The 18,604-nt window shown below is 40.5% G+C and overlaps 1 protein-coding gene across 2 annotated transcripts; it reads left to right on the top strand.

Annotated features, from left to right (window-relative positions):
• The first annotated feature begins 314 nt into the window (after positions 1-314).
• On the top strand, positions 315-8,291 carry TMEM82 (transmembrane protein 82). 2 transcript variants are annotated; one of them, XM_031962799.1, is made up of 6 exons: positions 315-1,011; positions 1,863-1,935; positions 2,300-2,474; positions 3,211-3,628; positions 4,791-4,975; positions 8,199-8,291. In XM_031962799.1, exons 1-6 carry the CDS (start codon positions 933-935, stop codon positions 8,289-8,291), a joined length of 1,023 nt encoding a protein of 340 aa, XP_031818659.1. In that variant the 5' UTR covers positions 315-932. The 2 variants fall into 2 exon arrangements, with proteins under 2 accessions (XP_031818659.1, XP_031818658.1); XM_031962798.1 differs by having other exon boundaries at positions 317-1,011; positions 4,788-4,975.
• Positions 8,292-18,604: the final 10,313 nt, after the last annotated feature.

Genomic DNA, 18,604 nt, shown 5'->3' with positions numbered 1-18,604 from the left:
ATAATTAACAGAAGATGGTATTATTAAGTGGAATTGGGAATTGGAAAATCAATAAACAGATTTGGGGAGAGAGAATATTTCAGTTATAAGAGACACCAAGAGAAAATGCCCAGTGTTAAGAGAATGGAGGGTCTTGTTCATGGAAGGGAGAGAATCTCAGGCGGCTTTCAAGCAAAGCACCCCCGAAGTCAAGAGGACCGGTTCAAATCTGACCTCAGAAGAATACTTCCCTAGCTGTGTGACCCCTGGGCCCGTCATTAACCCCAATTGCCTCAGCAAAAAAAAAAAAAAAAAAGAGTAGACCAGACAGAAGGGGCAGGCCATTGGAGGAAACCAAATGGGGTGGGATAGCTTAAACAGAGGGGTTAGACTTGCTAAACTCCTCATCTTTTTGCTTAAAAAAAAGAAAACCTGACCCTGATTTCTCTTGGGGCCAGAATCTGTGGAGCCTTTAAGGCCCCAAATCTCTTGTTCTTTCCAAGGCTTCCTGATTCCTGGCTCACAGCCTACTGGTTCGGTGGCCATTTAGGAGACAGTAAAGGAGTACAAGAGTCAGTTTGGACGCCAACCTCTGCTAGGAGTGCTGGATGGGGTTAAAGTCCAGCTGGGGTGGGGTGCAGAGAACCACCGTTAGCCCAGGAAATCTAGGAAGGGAAAAGGGGATCTCCCCAAGATGGAAGCAGGTCCTGGGCTGTCCCATGGCTGCTCCTGGCCCCTGGCTCAGCTCTCCTTTGCCCATCTTGCCTTATCCCAGGTCAGCTGGATAATCATTCACAAAGCTTATAGGCGCTCTCCTCTCCCTTCCTCTTATCAGTTCTAACCACCTTTGGCCCAGGTGACGTCGGCCCCGCCCCCTTCCTGCCTCCCTCCCCCCAGCCTGCTCAGGGCGGCAGGGCCTGAGCTCCCAGCGCTGCTCCCCTTCTTCTCCCACCATGTTCTCCCTCACCTCCTGGCTCCCCTCCCTGCCCTCTATGGACTGGGGCTCCAGCTTATTGGATTCCCTCTTGCAAGGTTAGTCACTGGTGATGTCCCCTCTCTCCTTCCCCTCCCCCGGGGTCTACCCTAGTTCCCAGGCCTGCCTAAGGGTCCTCCCCAATCCCCCCGGGGCCCTCTAGGCCATTCTTTCTCCTGTCTGTGTCTGCCAGACCCCCTGGGGCGCCCTCATCCCTCCCCCTCTCTCTGGGATCCCTGAATAATTGATTTCTTCCCTATTTTGTGGCACTTGGTGAAGCCTGGACCCCTTCTCAAAAGAATGCTTTGAAATGCACAAAACAAAATGCACTGGATCCCAAAGGATACAACTATGTCAAGACAGTTATTTAAAAGCTCATGAGCCCCAAGTTAAGCACCCCTTATTAAATCTATTGAAGCCCCCTGGGGTGCCTTCTGTGTGCCGCTCCCTAATGCTTCCCCTCTGTCTATGCTGATCTTTTTTGGTTCTTCTCACCTAACTCCATGACCCCTCCACATCTCCCTAGAGTTCCTTCCTTTGTCTACAACTCCAGAGCCGCCCTCCCTTCCCCCTGCCAGTCCCTCTGAATCTTCCTAAGTCCTGCTATGTCTCTCAGCTTCCCAGAGTCCTCTGGGCTGCACCTCCTCCAGCCTTTCCCCATCTCTTTCCTGGATCCCCCTGCCCCAGCCCAATCCCCAGTCCTGAATCTCTTTCCCTCTCCCAGAGGCAAGCTTCCTTCCCCCCAATACCCCCTCTTTGCCTTGTCCTTTTCCCCATCGATCCCTGGCAAAGTTCCATTGAACACTCCCCCACCTTGCTGTCTTATTCACTCCTTCCCTGAAATCCCTCCTTCCCTTCCCCTTGGGGAGCTTCTTGGGGCTCAATGGCACTGTTGTCTCCCCTATCTCAGGCCTGATTGGAGCCTGTGGAGTCTCTGTCCTTGGCAGCTTCCTGAAAATCTATTTCTTCATCTATTGTGTGAAGTGAGTGACCTGTTCTTTGATTCCCTCTTCCTCCTCTCTGGGCATGGAGGGCCAGGTGGGGCTGAGGTAGAAGGAATCCCAGGGGCACAGGGCAGCCCCGGCTTGTCCAGTAGCTATACAGCCCAGGAAAGATGTGGGCTCTTGGGTTTCTATATAGGCTCCAGATTTTCCCTTTTTAAAAATTAAGTGCTTTTTCTAAGGGTTCCCATGGGCCTTCTGAGTACTCCCTGGCTGTCGGTTGATCTGGGACCTGAGCTTTCTCCTATAAACTTCTGAGCTTCAAAGGCTCTGATTGTCTGGGGTTCTGGGGGCACTATGGCAGGGGGAGATCTAATGACTGAGCTGTGTCTTGGTCCCTTCACAGTGATCCCAAGAAAGAGAAGGAAAAACTATACCTGCTTCCCCAATGGCGTGTGCTGGAGCCCCTGCACCTCCTGGGGCTGACAGCCTTCCTCACTGTGGTCGGGGTCCGAGTGGCTGCCCTTGTGGTTCTGGAGTTCTCACTCCGGGCGGTCTCTATGCTGCTAAGCTTGAACAAGGTGAGACCAGGGGGCTGGGGATGGGACGGGGGCCTTCCCCATTACTGTCAGTGACCTGCCTGTAGTGTGGAAGGCTCTAAGGGGGCAGGGGCAGGGGTCCTTCCCCACCACTGTCAGTGACCTGACTATAGGCCCTGTAGTGTGGGAGGCTCTAAGGGGGCAGGGGAAGGATGGGAGGGCAGAGCACAGCTTTCAGGGGTCCAAACCCATCACTGGAGACTTAGGTCGAGTCTGACCCTTTATGAAAAGGCATTAAGTCCAGGATCCTAGGATGCTGTCCTGGAACCTGACCACACTATAACTGGTGGGGCCATCACTGACCTGGACAGGAGGAGTCAGTCTCCAGGGCTATGATGCAGAAGGCATTCCCTGGTTATACAAAAGATGTCTCACTTGTGGGACACTAGAGGGACTGAATTCCTAAATGGGAGAGGGCCCTGAAGTGAGGAGGATGTCTACTTCTGGCTCTGCCTTAAGTTCTGTGATCCTGGGGTTCAGTTTCTCCATCCATACACTGAAGAGGGATTAGTTTATCTCTAAAGGTCCTGCGGCCTCCGCCATTGCACCTTCCAAGGGCCTTCCCTTGATGAGCATCCTGAGATCCTGACTTCTAAGATTCTTTGTTTTTTATGGGCTTAAATATGTGAGACACTCAGATATCTCAGATGCACCATAGGGTGGGAGAAGCCCCAGACCCGAGTAACCGCCCCTGCCTTCTCTCTTCCTCCATCTCCAGAACTCTCAGGTCCCTGAGCTTCTCCAGCTGTTCCTTCTGTGCCAATATTCCCTGAGCTGTGGGCTGACCTGTGGCCTGAGCTTCCTGCTGGAGGGGGCTCCACACCAGACTCTCAACTTGCTGCTCAGTCTGGGACTGGCCGGACTTCTGGCGAGTGGGGCCCGGCGCCTTTACGGCCACGTCTGCCGCCTCTACGAACTGCACAGCCGGGAGCACTACTGCGGGGCCTGCCTGACCCTGCTGGCCAAGTGGCAGGACCTCCCCACGCTGCTGGGCCGTGCGCTGCGGGTGGCTTTCCTGGTGGGGGATGTGGCGGCCGTGGCCCTCATCAATCGTGACTTCCTGTCCACCTCAGAGGCTGTGCGCTTCTGGACTCCGCTTACCATCTGCTACGCTCTGCTGGTCATATACATGCAAGGTGAGAGGCCAGGGAAGAGGGTAAACTGGGAAATGGAGGTTCCAGCAACCCCATGGTTTGTGGCCACAAGAGGGGGAGATTCAAGGACATGAAGAATTGGGGAGGGGGCTTTCTGGGGGAAATCCCCAGTTAGGGAACCTTGAGAGGCAAGGAGCAGCAAAGGGAATAGCAAAGTCTGGGGAATAAGGAGAGGCCACAAAAGGGGCAAACTTGGGAAGCTGCCTCCTCTACAGCACAATCATAATCATAATCCTTTTATCTACCTTTAAGCTTTACACAGGGAATATTAGTAATAATATTATTATTTATAGCAATCTTTTTAATAGCGCTTTAAAGTTTATAAAGCATTATCTTCACAATATTCCTGTGAGAGAGGAACCATTGTTCGTCTCTATTTTACATATGAGGAAACTGAGGCAGGCTGAGATTAAGTGACTTGATCAGAGTCATACAACTAATAAGTGTCTGAGACAGGATTTGAACCCCTGTTCTGACTGTTCTGAAGTGCGTGCAGCTCCCAAGAATTAGGAGCTGGAACTGAGAGGTTCTAGGATATAAAGTAGTGCTTCTCAAACTCAGGATCTCTTCACACTTAAAAATTATTCAGGACCTCTCAAAGATCTTTTATTACATTATATATTATTAATTATATAATTTGAACTCCTGACTGAGTCCAGCGTTTCATCCACTGAGTTAACTGGCTGCTTAGAGAGAAGTGACAGTGGATGGTCACCATAGAGTGATGGAGCATGGGATGATGTTTCCTTAGAGAGGAGACCAAGCAGTCTATAATATGGGCTATATTCTATCAATAATATCTCTATCTATCTATTTAAAATATATCTATAATAGCTCCTGCCTCCCAGGGTTGTTGCCCGGGTTGAAGAAGACCATTAAAATATTCTGCAAAAAATCTTAAAACATTTTAGACATTTTAGCTATTACTATTTTTGTGGAAGGGGAATAGTCAGAAGGTGAATCCTTTATGTGGTTGGAAGCCACGGGAGAGAGGAAGATGAGGGAAGGAGAAGGAGAAAGAAAAAGGGATTGAATGAGGAAGTCACTAGGAGGGTGGAAACCTGGGAGGTCACAAAGTGAGATGGGGGGGAAGGTGAGGGTCCCGTTAGGACAAACAGTCACAACTGTGCCTTTCACACAGAAGAACAACGACATCATCCAAATATGAGGATCCATTACCAGACGGTATTTGTGCGAATGGGCGGTCTCTTTATCCTCCTGCTGACCGTTGGCCGCTGGCTGGACCTCATGGGTGTCTTTGTCTCTCTCTTTGGGGAGCTCTGGTGCCTGGCTGGTTCTCGAGTCCTGCTTGACCTCTGTCAGAATCAGGTAGGACCTGGGATCCCCCACTCTCTGTTCCCCATACTGATGTTCCGGGAGGTAGATGAGGAATCCAGGACACTAAGGTTGGGGCAAGAGGGGGCCGTCAGGAGAACAGCCTGATATGCTTAGCAATGTTCCCCTGAACCCTGGATGGAAGTGCAGTTCCCAAGAATTAGGAGCTGGAACCGAGAGGTTCTAGTATGTAAACATTATATCTAGGATATAAAGTAGTGGTTCTCAAATTCAGGATTTCTTACCCACTTAAAATTATTCAGAAATTTTCAAAGATCTTTTATTATATTATATATTATTAATTATATAATTATTGCAATGATTCTATTATATAATAATGATATGAATATATTATATATTATATTATTATATCTATTTATACTTCCTGTATTAGAAATCAGTTCAGTAGTATTACTTGGTATTATTGTCATTGTTATTTAGTTGTTGCAGTTTTGTCTGATTCTTGGTGACTCCATTTGGGGTTTTCTTGGCAGAGACATTGGACTGGTTTGCCATTTCCTTCTCTAGCTCGTTTTACAGATGAGAAAACTGAGGCAAACAGGTTAAGTGACTGGTCCAGGGTCACACAGCTAGGAAGTATTTGAGGCTGAATTTGAATTCTGGATTTCCTCTCTCTAGGCCCATTGCCCCCTCCAGCTGTCCCTAGGCATTTTGCACATAAGTCCTGATTTAAGCCTCTCATTAACCCACTGAAGTAGCTGTATCTTCAACCCCATTTAGCAGATGGGAAAATTGTTAACCTTGGAAAGATAAAGTGACTTGTAAAGGGTCCAACAGCGATTATCTGATGTGGAATTTAAGGTCCAGGTGTTTCTTCCTGTCTAGTCCAACACTCTGGGATTCAAACTTAGGTTTTCTTAGTCCAAATCCAGAATTTTCCTCTGAGCCACAGTTCTCAAAAGTATGATCTGGTAACCAATGAGGCTCTATGAAGTCAAAATGATTGTCATAACACTAAGATGGGGCCCAGAAAACCTCAAATGGGGTCACACAGAATAACAATAACAAAATGCAAAATACTATTACTATTATTATGGCTTACTATTAGTTATTTTGGGCAAGTTGTTTAATTTTTCTGTACCTCAGTTTCCTATTCTGTAAAATGAGGGAAATGAGATTAGGCAGTTTTCTAAATTCCCTTCCCTTCCCAGTTCTGTGATCTGTGTATCCAGCTTACTTCTCAGATCTTTAAAAGGTTTTTGTTTTCTCCCACCCGGTCCCTGGCCCTGACCAGATCCAAAAACTTGATTGGACTGCTTTGGCTACCAGAGAATTCACAGGATCAATCATAATTGAGAGGAATTGGAAGGGAATTTAAAAGTCATCAGGTCCAACCTCATTATATAGATTAAAAAAAAAAATAAGAGAAAGAAGAGATTGAATGACACCCTAGAACATAAGATTTTTTTTCTACTTTCTACTTTATTTTATTTGATTTTTAAAAATTTATCATTTATTATTTATTTTAACATTCATTTTTTTTAAATTTGAGTTCTAAATTCTTTCTCCAGCTTCTCCCTCATTCATTGAGAAGGCAAGTAAGAGGGTAACTAGATGGTGCAGTGGATAGAGCACCAACACTGAAGTCAGGAAGACCTGAGTTCAAATCTGATCTTAGATACTTAGCTCCTGGCTGTATGACACTGGGCAAGTCACTTAACCCTACTTGCCTCAGAAAAAAAAAAAAAAGAAGGCAAGTAATATGATACTCATTATACATATGAAATCATACAAAACAAATTTCCAAACTAATCAAGTAGTACTAATGAGTGTCTGATTTGAACCCAAGGTCCAGAATTGTATCTATTACACTTTCTTGATGAGGAGGACTGTGACATCAGGGAGGTGGTACCATTACAAGCGAGTGAATTGGATTTAAGTGAGGGAGGGCTGTGCAAGGTCACCTGCTTAACTGTCCCCTCCAGAGCCATCTGGTTCCAATGGCCAGATCTAGATCACAATGGCTGGAGATGGCCCTGGATGCAGTGGGAGAGCTTGGCCTTTTAAAGCTAAGGTCTTCAACAGGTCTTAGTTTGACTGAGGCAACACTCATTCAGTGATTAAGCCTAGGTAGCAATTGAGACAAAGATTCTCTTCTGTTACTTAGTCAAAAACAAAAATCCTATAGTGCAAAAATCCATTCAGCACCCTCAGAGTCCTGTGGCTAAAAGTCAGCCTATCAGAGTAAGTAGAGAACTGGACCCAGAGTCAGGAGATCTGGGTTCAGATCCCACTTCGGAGACTTGGGAGCTTTGAGACTTTGACAAAGTTGTTGAACCTTAGCTTCCTCATCTGTAGAATGGGAATTAGTAATAGCACCTACCTACCAGGCAGCTCAGGGCTGAGCCTGCCATCAGGAAGACCTGAGTTCATATCTGGTCTCTGACTCTCACTAGTTGTGTCTCTGGATTAAATCATTTCACTACTGGACAAGGAAATGGCAAACCACTCCAGTATCTTTGCCAAGAAAATTTCATTTAAAAAAACAAAAACAAAAACAAAGCCAGAAAGGCCCGGACAGACTTACATGAACTGATGTTAAGTGAAGTGAATAGAACCAAGAGAACACTGTACGCAACAACAAGATTATATGGTGATCAACTGTAATGGACATGGCTCTTTTCAACGACGAGGTGATTTAGGACAATTCCAATAGACTTGTGATAGAGAGAGCCATCTACATCCAGGGAGAGGACTATTGGGGACTGAATATGGATCACAGCATAATATTTTAATCTTGTGTTGTTGTTATTGTTTGTTTGCTTTTTGTTTCCTTTCTCATTTTTTTCTTTGTGATCCTATTTTTCTTGTGCAACATGATAAATGTGAAAATACGTTTAGAAGAATTGCACATGTTCAGTCTATATTGGATTACTTGCTATCTAGGGGTGGGGAGGAGAAAGGGAAAAAATTTGGAACACAAGATTTTGCAAGCATGAATTTTGAAAACTATTTTTGCACATATTTTGAAAATAAAAAGCTATTATTTAAAAAAAGAAAAAAGAAAAGGAAAGAAAGAAAATCCCATAGAGTCAAGTAGACTTGGACAGGAATGAACAACAACTTACCTTACCAGGTGTTTGTAAGACTCAAATGAGATAGTAGATTGTAAAGTCCTTTGCAGACCTTAGCATGTTCTTTATTGTTATCACTAACATTAAAGGGAACTGTCTCTCATTCATTCTCTCTTGCTCAGGATCTCTCCAACAAATCTGTGGCAGCATTGAATCAGGCAAAGCCAAAAACCCAACCTCAATCCCACCTCTCCAAAGAAAAAGCCCATTCCTAAGATCAGAGTGGAACAAGTGTGGACTCTTCCAGGATCTGGAACACAACAAGGACTCACCTGCTCTTGGGGAGGTCTTGGAAAGATGGAGTTGGAGACTTAGCTCTGCTGGGCAGGGTCACCCTAAGACCCTTCTATCTGGTTCAGTTCTGTTGGCTTGCAGAAAGGACTCCTGGGAAATGGCAGAGTTTCCAAATCAGAACCATGCCGGACAGAATGGAGAGATAGTCCAGATCAAATTTGTATTATGGTTCTTGAACCAAAGTTAAGCTGCTGATCTTATCCTCTGTTTACCCCTTTGGGAGGAAGGAACTGGGGTGCTGATAGTCCTTGGTGATGGGAAGGCCTATACTGCCCTTTCTTTGCCTCCTCTTCCCTATCCCATAAGAAATAAAATATTAAGACCTTTCCCATAGTGCATTACCACAGAGCTCTTTCCAACTCAAATGTTTTTAGAGACCGCTTGTCCCAAATAGGGAACCAAAGTCCAAGGTTACATGGCCATTAGTGAAAGAGTAGAATTCAGGACCTGCAGCCTGGTTGTGGAAAGAGAGGAGCTGAAACTTGAAGGGAAGATCCCGGGCCAGAAATGTATCAGTAATGATGAATTGGTATAGTCTGAGAATAGAAATTGTTTACAACGTACCCAAAAGTTGAATCTCTGAGGTAGATAATCCCTACGTGGCTACCCATTCCAACCTGAGTAGAAATTGCTTTTATATCTTGGACAAGTAATAATTCAGCTTTCACTTGAATGAAGAATTCACTCCATCTTGAGATAGCTCCTTCTGCTCTGGGATAGTTGTTATTCCCAGGAAATCTTCCAATTCTCCCTTTGCCATTTCCACCCTCTGAGTCCTGTTCTGCCCTGTGGGTCCAAGTGAAGCAGTTATAAGGAAAAATTCCATGATGTAACAGCTGTTCCAAAGTGGAGCAAGGGGTCTGGGGTGGGCCTCAGGAGGAAATGGGGTTCACTCTAGAAGACACAAAGTCAGGCCATCTGATTGGCTCTTTGTCCAGTAGATTGTAGAGAGACCACTAAAGAAAGACCCTAACATCTCTGAGAATCAGTGATTCTGTGAAGTCAAACCCCACTTCCAAAGGATAGCCTTTCAAATACTTAAAGAGAGTCATCATGTTCTCTTTCCCTGAATTTTCCTTTCATCAGACTAAATATTGCCAGTTTTTTTTAAACTATTTCTCCTGTGCCATGGGTCTTTTCCCATCCACATTGTCTTGTAGTATTTATGCTTGACACATACACACACAGTTCTCTGGATAGGATCTGACAAGGGTCAAGAGCATGGTAGCTCTCCCCTCCCTAGTCCTGAACACCATTCCTCACTGCAGACTGAGCTCCTATTTTTGCTACTGTGACACACTGTTGATTCATTGACTGACTTAAGGAACTGAGGTTTTGTTCAGTTGGGGAGATGAAACTTATTTTGGGCGAGTGAGGTGATTGAGGTTAAGTGACTTGCCCAGGGTCATAAAACTAGTAAGTGTTAGGTGTCTGAAGCTGGATTTGAACTCTAGAACTCCCGACTCCAGTACCAATTGCACCACCTAGCTGGGAGATGAAACTTAGACATATCAAAAGTGAATATTTGTACCCTTCTCTCTGAGTAATCAAGGCCTAATCTGGTGGCAGAACATTTAAAACTGGCAGCAAGCAAAACCAGGACAACCATTGAGTCAGAGAGAAAAACACCTTGGGCACAATGAAGGATGTCTACTTATATTTACTTTTTTAAAGATCTTTTTTTTTCTGATTTAAGAATGGGGAAGTAGTGTCTGAATGAGTTCTGGTCTCAGACTCAGCTACTTGTGTTTGAATCCATCCTCTGACACACACTGTGGGCAAGTCATTTAACCTCTCAAGGCTCCAGGCAATTCTCTAAGACCATAAATTGTGAAGATGGTGTCAATCTGCATCAGTAGAGAGTTGCTGCTTCTAGGACTTAGCAAAATCACTGGTCCAGCTCCTATATCCTATTCTCCACCCCCTCACCTAATTTTTTGTATCAATCTTTTATTTTTAATAATATTTTATTTTTTCCTAATTAAATATCAAGACAATTTTCAGCATTCATTTTTTACAAGATTTTGAGTTCCAGATTTTTATTCCTCCCTCTCTCCCCTTCCTTTTTTTCCTAAAATAGGCAATTTGATATGTTATACACATGCTATCATGTAAAACATTTCCATATTAGTCACAAGTGTGAAGGAAGAAACAGATCAAGGGGGAAGGGAGATGAAAAAGAATAAATAAAGTAATATGCTTGGATCTGTATTCAAAGTCCATCAGTTCTTCATCTGAATGTGGGTAGCATTTTCCTTTGTACTGGTCTTAGGATTATTGTGTTCCTGAGGATATCACACAATGTTACTGATAGTGTGTACGATGTTTTTCTGGTTTTGCTCATTTCACTTTGCATCAGTTTATACAGGTCCTTCTAGGTTTTTCTGAAACTTTTCTGCTTATCATTTCTGATAGCACAGTGTATTCCATTACATTCATATACCACAGCTGCTTCAACCATTCCCCAATTAATGGTATATCCTCAATTTCCAATGTTTTGCCACTACTTTTTGCATATGTAGATCCTTTTCCTTTTTTTATGATCTCTTTGGGATACAGACGTAGTAGTAACATTGGTGGGTCAAAGGGTATACATAGTTTGGTTGCACTTTGGGCACAGTTCCAAATTACTTTCCAGAATAATTGGATCAATTCACAGCTCCAACAATGAGTTAGTGTCACAATTTCCCCACATTCTCCCCAACAGTTTTTTTTTTTCCTTTTTTCTCATATCAGCCAATCTGAAAGATGTGAGGTAGTAGCTTAGAGTTGTTTTAACTTGCATTTCTCTCAAACAATTAATGTAGAGCATTTCTTCATATCCCTATAAGTAGCTTTGATTTTTTTCATCTGAAAATTACCTGTTCATATCTTTTGACCATTTATCAACTGGGAAATAGCCTGTATTCTTATAAATTTGACTTCAGTTCTCTATGTATTTGAGAAATTAGGAAGATTCTGATTTTTGATCCAGTCTGCCATCTACTTCCATTTTATGGGAGAGTTCATTCCATTCATATTCACAATTAAGATAACTAAGAGTGCATATTTCTCCATCCTAGTTTTCTACCCATTTGTTATCTCTTCTTTCACCCTTTCCTTCCTTGACAATGTTTGCTTCTGTCTACTTCCTCCACTGGTCTTTCCTCTCTTGGGTCATTCCCTCTTACCCCCATTTCCACTTATTTAATTTCCTCCCCTTCTTTTCTGCTGAGCAAGACAGATTTCCATATTCAAGTGATTATATGTATTATTCCCCATTTGAACTAAGAGTGATATAAGGTTCAAGCAATGTCCATCACCCGCCCTCCAATCTTTTCCTCCATTGTAAAAGGGTTTATGTGCCCCTTCACTTTTACTCCATTCTACCTTTCTTTTTCCTTTAGCATCCAGTGTACTCTTCTTCTTCATCTCTTAATTGTTTTTATGGCATTCCCTCAGATTCACCTTGTACCTGTATTCTCTAGCTGTACTATTAGTGGAACAATTTTAAAGAATTATGATATCATCTTCCTAGGTATGGACATAAGCAGTTCAGTTCCATTAAACCCTAACCCTTGTTTTCATTTCCCTTTTTTATCTTTTTAGACTTTTCTTGGGTCTTGATATTAGAGATCAATTTTTTTTTTGTTCAGTTCTGATCTTCTCTTTATGGAAGCTTGAAATCCTTCTGTTTCACTGAATGAATATTTTTCTCTCTTGAAGTATTATGCTTACTTTCACTGGTTGGTGATTCTTGGTTGTAGGACCAGTTCCTTTGCCTTCCAGAATATCATTTTCTATGACCTGTGATACTTTAATTTTTTAGCTCTTAAATCCTGTGCAATCCTAATTGTGACTTGCTGATAGATGAATTATTTCTTTCTTGCTACTTGCAGTAGTTTTCTCCCTGACATGATAGTTCTTTTTTTTTAAAAAGCTTTTTATTTTCAAAACATATGTATAAATTTGGAACTATGCCCAAAGGGCTATCAAAATGTGCCTATCCTTTGATCCAGTGTTTCTACTGGGCTTATATCCCAAAGAGATCTTAAAAAAGAGAGAGACCCACATGTGCAAAAATGTTTGTGGCAGCCCTTTTTGTAGTGGCAAGAAACTGGAAACTGAGTGGATGCCCATCAATTGGAGAATGGCTGAATAGGTTATAATATATGAATGTTATGGAATATTATTATTCTATAAGAAATGATCATCAAGATGATTTCAGAGAGGTCTGGAGAGACTTACATGAACTGATGCTAAGTAAAATGAGCAGAAGTAGGAGATTATAGTACAGGGCAATAATGACATTATATGACAATCAATTCTGATGGATGTGGCTCTTTTCAACAATGAGATAATCCAAGCCAATTCCAAAGATCTCGTGATGAAGAGAGCCATCTACACCCAGAGTGAGGATTGTGGGAACTGAATATGGATCACAACATAGCATTTTCACTCTTTTTGTGGTTATTTCATTTCACTTTCTTTCTCTTTTTTTCTTTTTGATTTGATTTTCCTTGTGCAGCAAAATAATTGCATAAATATATATGCATATATTGTATTTAACAGATATTTTTTACCATGTTTAACATATATTAGATTATATATCTTGCCATCTAGTGGAAGGAGTAGGGAGAAGGAGAGGAAAAATTGGAACATAAGGTTTCGCAAACGTTAATGTTGAAAAATTATCCATGCATATATTTTGAAAATTAAAAAGATTTAACAAAGAAAAAACAAATTACAATAAAGTGTGTTCCTTTGTGAATTTAATTTATGAAAAATTAAACATAGATTTTGCATCATTTAAAAAATATGCATAGATAATTTTCACCTTGCAAAACCTTGTTTTTCAAGATTTTTTCCCTCCTTTCTTCCCATACCCTCCCCTAGAGAACATGTAATCCAATATATGCTAAACATGTACAATTCTTTTTTACATATTTCCACAATTATCATGCTGTACAAGAAAAATCAAATCAAAAATGGAAAGAATGAGAAAGAAAACAAAATGCAAGCCAACAACAACAAAGTGAAAATGCTATGTTGTGATCCACACTCAGTTCCCACAATCCTCTCTCTGGGTGTAGATGGTTCTCTTCATCATAAGATCATTGGAACTGGCCTGTATCACCTCGAAATAGAAAATAGCCACATTTGTCACATTTGATCACCATATAATCTTGCTGTTGTTGTGTACAATATCCTCATTCTACTCACTTCATTTAGTACCAGTTCATGAAAGTCTCTTCAGGCCTCTCTGAAATCATCTTGCTGATTGTTTTTTTTTTTTAACAGAACAATAATATTCTATAACATTCATATACCATAATTTATTCAGCCATTCTCCAACTGATGGGCATCCATTCAGCTTCCAATTCCTTACCACTACAAAAAGGGCTGGTCTAAACATTTTTGCACACATAGATCCTTTTCCCTTTTTTGTGATCTCTTTGGGATACAGACCTACTAGACACATTGCTGGATCAAAGGGTATGCACAATTTTATAGTCTTTTGGGCATAGTTCCAAATTGCTTTCCAGAATGGTTGGATCAGTTCAAAACTCCACCAGCAATGTATTAGTATCCCAATTTTCCCCCATCTCCTTCAACATTCATTATTGTTTTCCTGTCATCTTAGCCAATTTGAGAGGTGTGAAGTGGTATCTTAGAGTTGTTTTAATTTGCATTTCTCTGATGAGTAATGATTTAGAGCATTTTCCCATATGGTTTTAAATTCTTCCTCTGAAAATTGTCTGTTTATATCCTGTAACCATTTATCAATTGAAGAATGGCTTGAATTCTATAAATTTGAGTCAAAGTCTCTATATATTTTAAAAATGAAGCCTTTATCAGAAACCTTGGATATAAATTTTTTACCAGTTTATTGCTTCCCTTCTAATCCTGTCTGCATTGGTTTTGTTTGTACAAAAACTTTTTAACTTAATATAATCAGAATTATCCATTTTGCATTCCATAATATACTCTAGTTCTTCTTTGGCTACAAATTCTTTCCTTCTTCACAGATCTTAGAGGTAGATTATCCTTTGTTCTTCTTATTTGCTAATAGTATTACTCTTTATGTCTAAATCATGGACCCATTTTGATGTTATCTTGGTATAGGGTGTTAGATGTGGTCAATGCCTAATTTCTGCCATACTAATTTCCAATTTTCCTAACAATTTTTGTTAATTAATGGGCTCTTATCCCAGAAACTGGCGTCTTTGGGTTTATCAAACACTAGATTACTATAGTCATTGATTATTGTGTCTGGTGAACCTAACCTATTCTACTGATCAACTATTCTATTTCTTAACCAGTACCAAATGGTTTTGATAACTGTTGCTTTATAATATAGTTTTAGGTCTGGTATAAAATTTTCTAGGAGTTTTTATCCTGAGATCTCTTTCCTGAGGTGATTGGTGAATTCTTTCAATGTTTATTTTCCTGTGGTTCCAGGATATCAGGGCAGTTTTCCTTGATAATTTCTTCAAAGATGCTGTCTAGGTCCTCCTTTTGATTTACTTTCTGGTAGTCCAATGTTTCTAATATTGTCTCTCCTGGATCCATCTTCTAGCTCAGTTGCTTTTCCAATGAGATAGTTTACATTTTCTTCTATTTTTTTTATTCCTTTGAATTTGTTTGATAGATTCTAGACCCATTGACCCTGATATAGATTCTAATAACTCATAGAGTTATTAACTTTCACTTGCCCAATTCTAACTTTAAAAGAGTTATTTTTCTCAGTTAGCTTTTGTACTTCCTTTTCCATTTGTCCAATTGTACTTTTTAAGAAATTGTTTTCTTCAGTGATTTTTGTTATCTTGTTTTCCATTTGACCAATTCTATATTTTAAGCAGTTATTTTCTTTTTCTAAGATATTGACTCTTTTTTCATAATTCTTTCATCTTTTCCACTTCTAATACGAATTTTAGGTTCCCTTTTGAGTCCTTCCATGAGTTCTTTCTGGGTTTGAAACCACTTCTCATTTTTCTTTGAGGCTTTGCCCAAGAGTGATTTGACATTATTGTCCTCTTCTGAATTTGTGTCTTGATCTTCCTTGTCACCATAATAACTTTCTATGGTCAGATTAAAAAGAAAGAAAATCTGGTTGTTGTTTTGTTGTTGTTGTTGTTGTTGTTGTTTGTTTTGTTTTGTTTTACTCATATTTTTTGGCCTTTTTCCTTTATTTAAAATTTGAACTCTACTTCTGGAATGGAAGGCGCACTGTCTCAGACTTCTTTTGCCAGGGGCTGCAGGACCTGGCTATTTATCCAGTGCTACACTGATGCCACCCAGGACCACAAGGAACCTCTTGTCTAGTGCTGTGGGATGGGGATTGACTGGCACTGCTGAAGGCCATCAAGGTCCGGCATCTGGGATACTAGTGCTGGTAACTGGAGTGTGTGGAGGCTGGTGGGCTCCCTGTTTGCCCAGGGCTACCCTGAAGCATGTACAGTTGGAATCTACCCATTCCTCTGGCTATGCTGAGCCATGTTGGGGTGGCCTGTGTTGGCACTTGCCTGATCCAGTGCATATAATCTAATATCAATAGTGATTGATCTAATCAATAGTAACTTAGAGCACCTTTTCATATAACTAGAAATGGTTTCAATTTCTTCATCTGAAAATTATCTTAATATCTTTTGACTATTTATCAATTGGAGAATGGCTTCAATTCTCATAAATTTGAGCCATTTCTCTACATATTTTTGAGATGAGGCCTTTATCAGAACCCTTGAATGTAAAAATGTTTTCCCAGTTTATTGCTTCAGCCTTGAATTCAAATTTTTCCTCAACCACTCAGCCACTTTTAGCCTTAGTTTCTTTCTTTGTAAAATGAAGGAATTTGTTTTAGTGGCTTCAGATGTCCCTGCTTTCATGTAAATCTATGATCTGATGGATATGCTGGTGAGGGATTCCTTGCTAAATCCTTTCCTGATCCAATCAGATATTAGTCCCCTATAACCCTTACTCAAATGATCATGTATGTTCATAATTTCTTTGCATCCTATTTCCCTCCAGTACAATATAAAATTTTTGAGGGCAGGAATTGTGTTTTGTTTTGTTTTTGTAACCCCAGTCAATTAATAAGCATTTGTTAAATACCTACTATGTGCCCAACATTATGCTGAGCACTGGGAATAAGAAGAAGAAAAAAGCAAAAATGGATCCTAACATCAAGGAGCTCACCTTCTTTTCTTTTTTTAATATTTTATTTTCTCCTAGTTACATGTAATGATAGTTTCAAACATTTATTCAATAAAAATTTTGAGTTCAAAACTTTCTTATTTCTTCACTTTCCCCCCTCCCTTAGATGTTAAGCAATTTGATATAGGATATATATATATATATATATATATATATATATATATATATATATCCAATTATCCAAAATATATTTCAATATTAGTCGTGTTGTAAAAGAAGATACAGACCCAAAGCGGGGGAAAATGTGGGGGAAAAAAGAAATTGAAGAAAAAGTAAACTTTGGTCTATATTCCGACACCATCAGTTCTTTCTCTGGAGGTAGAATTTTTTCATCATGAATCTTTTGGAATTGTCTTGGTCAATGAATTGCTGAAAACAATTAAGTCATTCTCAGTTGATCATTGTACAATATTGCTGTTGTTATGTACAATGTTCTCCTGGTTCTGCTCAATTAATTTTTCATCAGTCTTTCCAGGTTTTTCTTGAATCAGCCTGCTCATCATTTCTTATAACACAGTAATATTTCATTTCAGAGCTCACATTCTTTTTTTTTAAATGAATTTTTATTTTGACATCACTATGCTTTCCCCTAATATCACCCTATTTCCTCCTGACCTTCAGTGAGCCTTCCCATATAACTAATAAATATGTTTTTAGAAACAACAACAACAAAACAACTAACAGAATAGATCAACACATTGAAAAAGTCTAGAAATGTGTGTACTGTTCACTTGTGGAGCTCCCACTTTTGCAAAGAGTTGAGAGTATATTTACATATCCCTTCTTTTTTTATTTTAATTTTTTATTAAAGCTTTTTATTTACAAAACATATATGTTGGTAATTTTTCAACATTGACCCTTGCAAAATCTTGTGTTCCAAATTTTCCCCTCCTTCCTCCCACCCCTCCCCTATATGGCAGGTAATCCAATACATGTTAAATATGTTAAAATACACATATTTCTTTTTGATTTGTCTGTGTTTCTTTCCATTTGCAATTCTGTAGTCATGGTATACATGATTTTCTTGGCCCTACTTACTTCATTTCACATCAGTTCATATAATTCTTTCCATGATTCTTTATATTCATCAAATCGATAATTTCTTATAACACTATAATATTCCATTACATTCAGGTACCATAATTTGTTTAGCCTTTAATATTGACCAAATGGTACTAATATGAACCTTTGTAACTGACCTGAGCTTTATTGCCCCAAATACATATATTTCATTTGCATCCATGGTGTGTCTCCCATATTCATCTGCCTTCTTCACATTCACCTTTTTTTTTTTTTTTGCTGAGGCATTTGGGGTTAAGTGACTTCCCCAGGGTCACATAGATAGGAAGTGTTAAGTGTCTGAAGTCAAATTTGAACTCAGGTCCTCTTGACTTCAGGGCTGGTGCTCTATCCACTGCCCACATTCATCATTCTTTATGACTATCCCCTTCATCCTTTTTCCTTTTCTGACGTGGCTCCTGAAGAAGTGGAAGATATCTACCCAGGATAGAGGACCATTATATATTTGTCTTTATTTCATGGGTTGCCATGGCAAGAATTCACTACCAAGTATCCACAGTGCTGTTGATGGAGCTTCTCCAAACTTGCTCAGACTATCCCTCAAAAAGCAGGTACAGGGAGCATTTAGATGGCACAGTGGATGTGCCTAGAACTTCCCTTATCATCTAGAGCCTCTAGACAAATGTCCAACTATTCCCCGTAGCCTTTTCAGTTTATGATGTTCGTATTTCTTTGACTGATTGCAGAGATGCACCTCTGTGGAACTAGACAAATTCAAACTGTACATGTCCTAGGACTCCTAATTTTAGAAAAGTCTTATGTTTGAACTATTCCTTCGGTTTGGGAAAATACTGGGCTAGAAAGTGTTTGGTAGGTGAACGCTGTTCACTGTTCTCTTGCTTTTTACTATTGCTTTGCCTATCAATTGTTTGCTAAGGATAAGATAAGTATATGTTACTATCTGAGCATTTTCTGTAGTGAAGGAACTTTATTTTGTCAAGGCCATGTGACTAGGCTCACT

This window comes from Sarcophilus harrisii, chromosome 3 (genome assembly GCF_902635505.1).
Source record: "Sarcophilus harrisii chromosome 3, mSarHar1.11, whole genome shotgun sequence".
NCBI classification, from domain to species: domain Eukaryota; kingdom Metazoa; phylum Chordata; class Mammalia; order Dasyuromorphia; family Dasyuridae; genus Sarcophilus; species Sarcophilus harrisii.
This window is presented reverse-complemented; position numbering and strand designations above follow the sequence as displayed.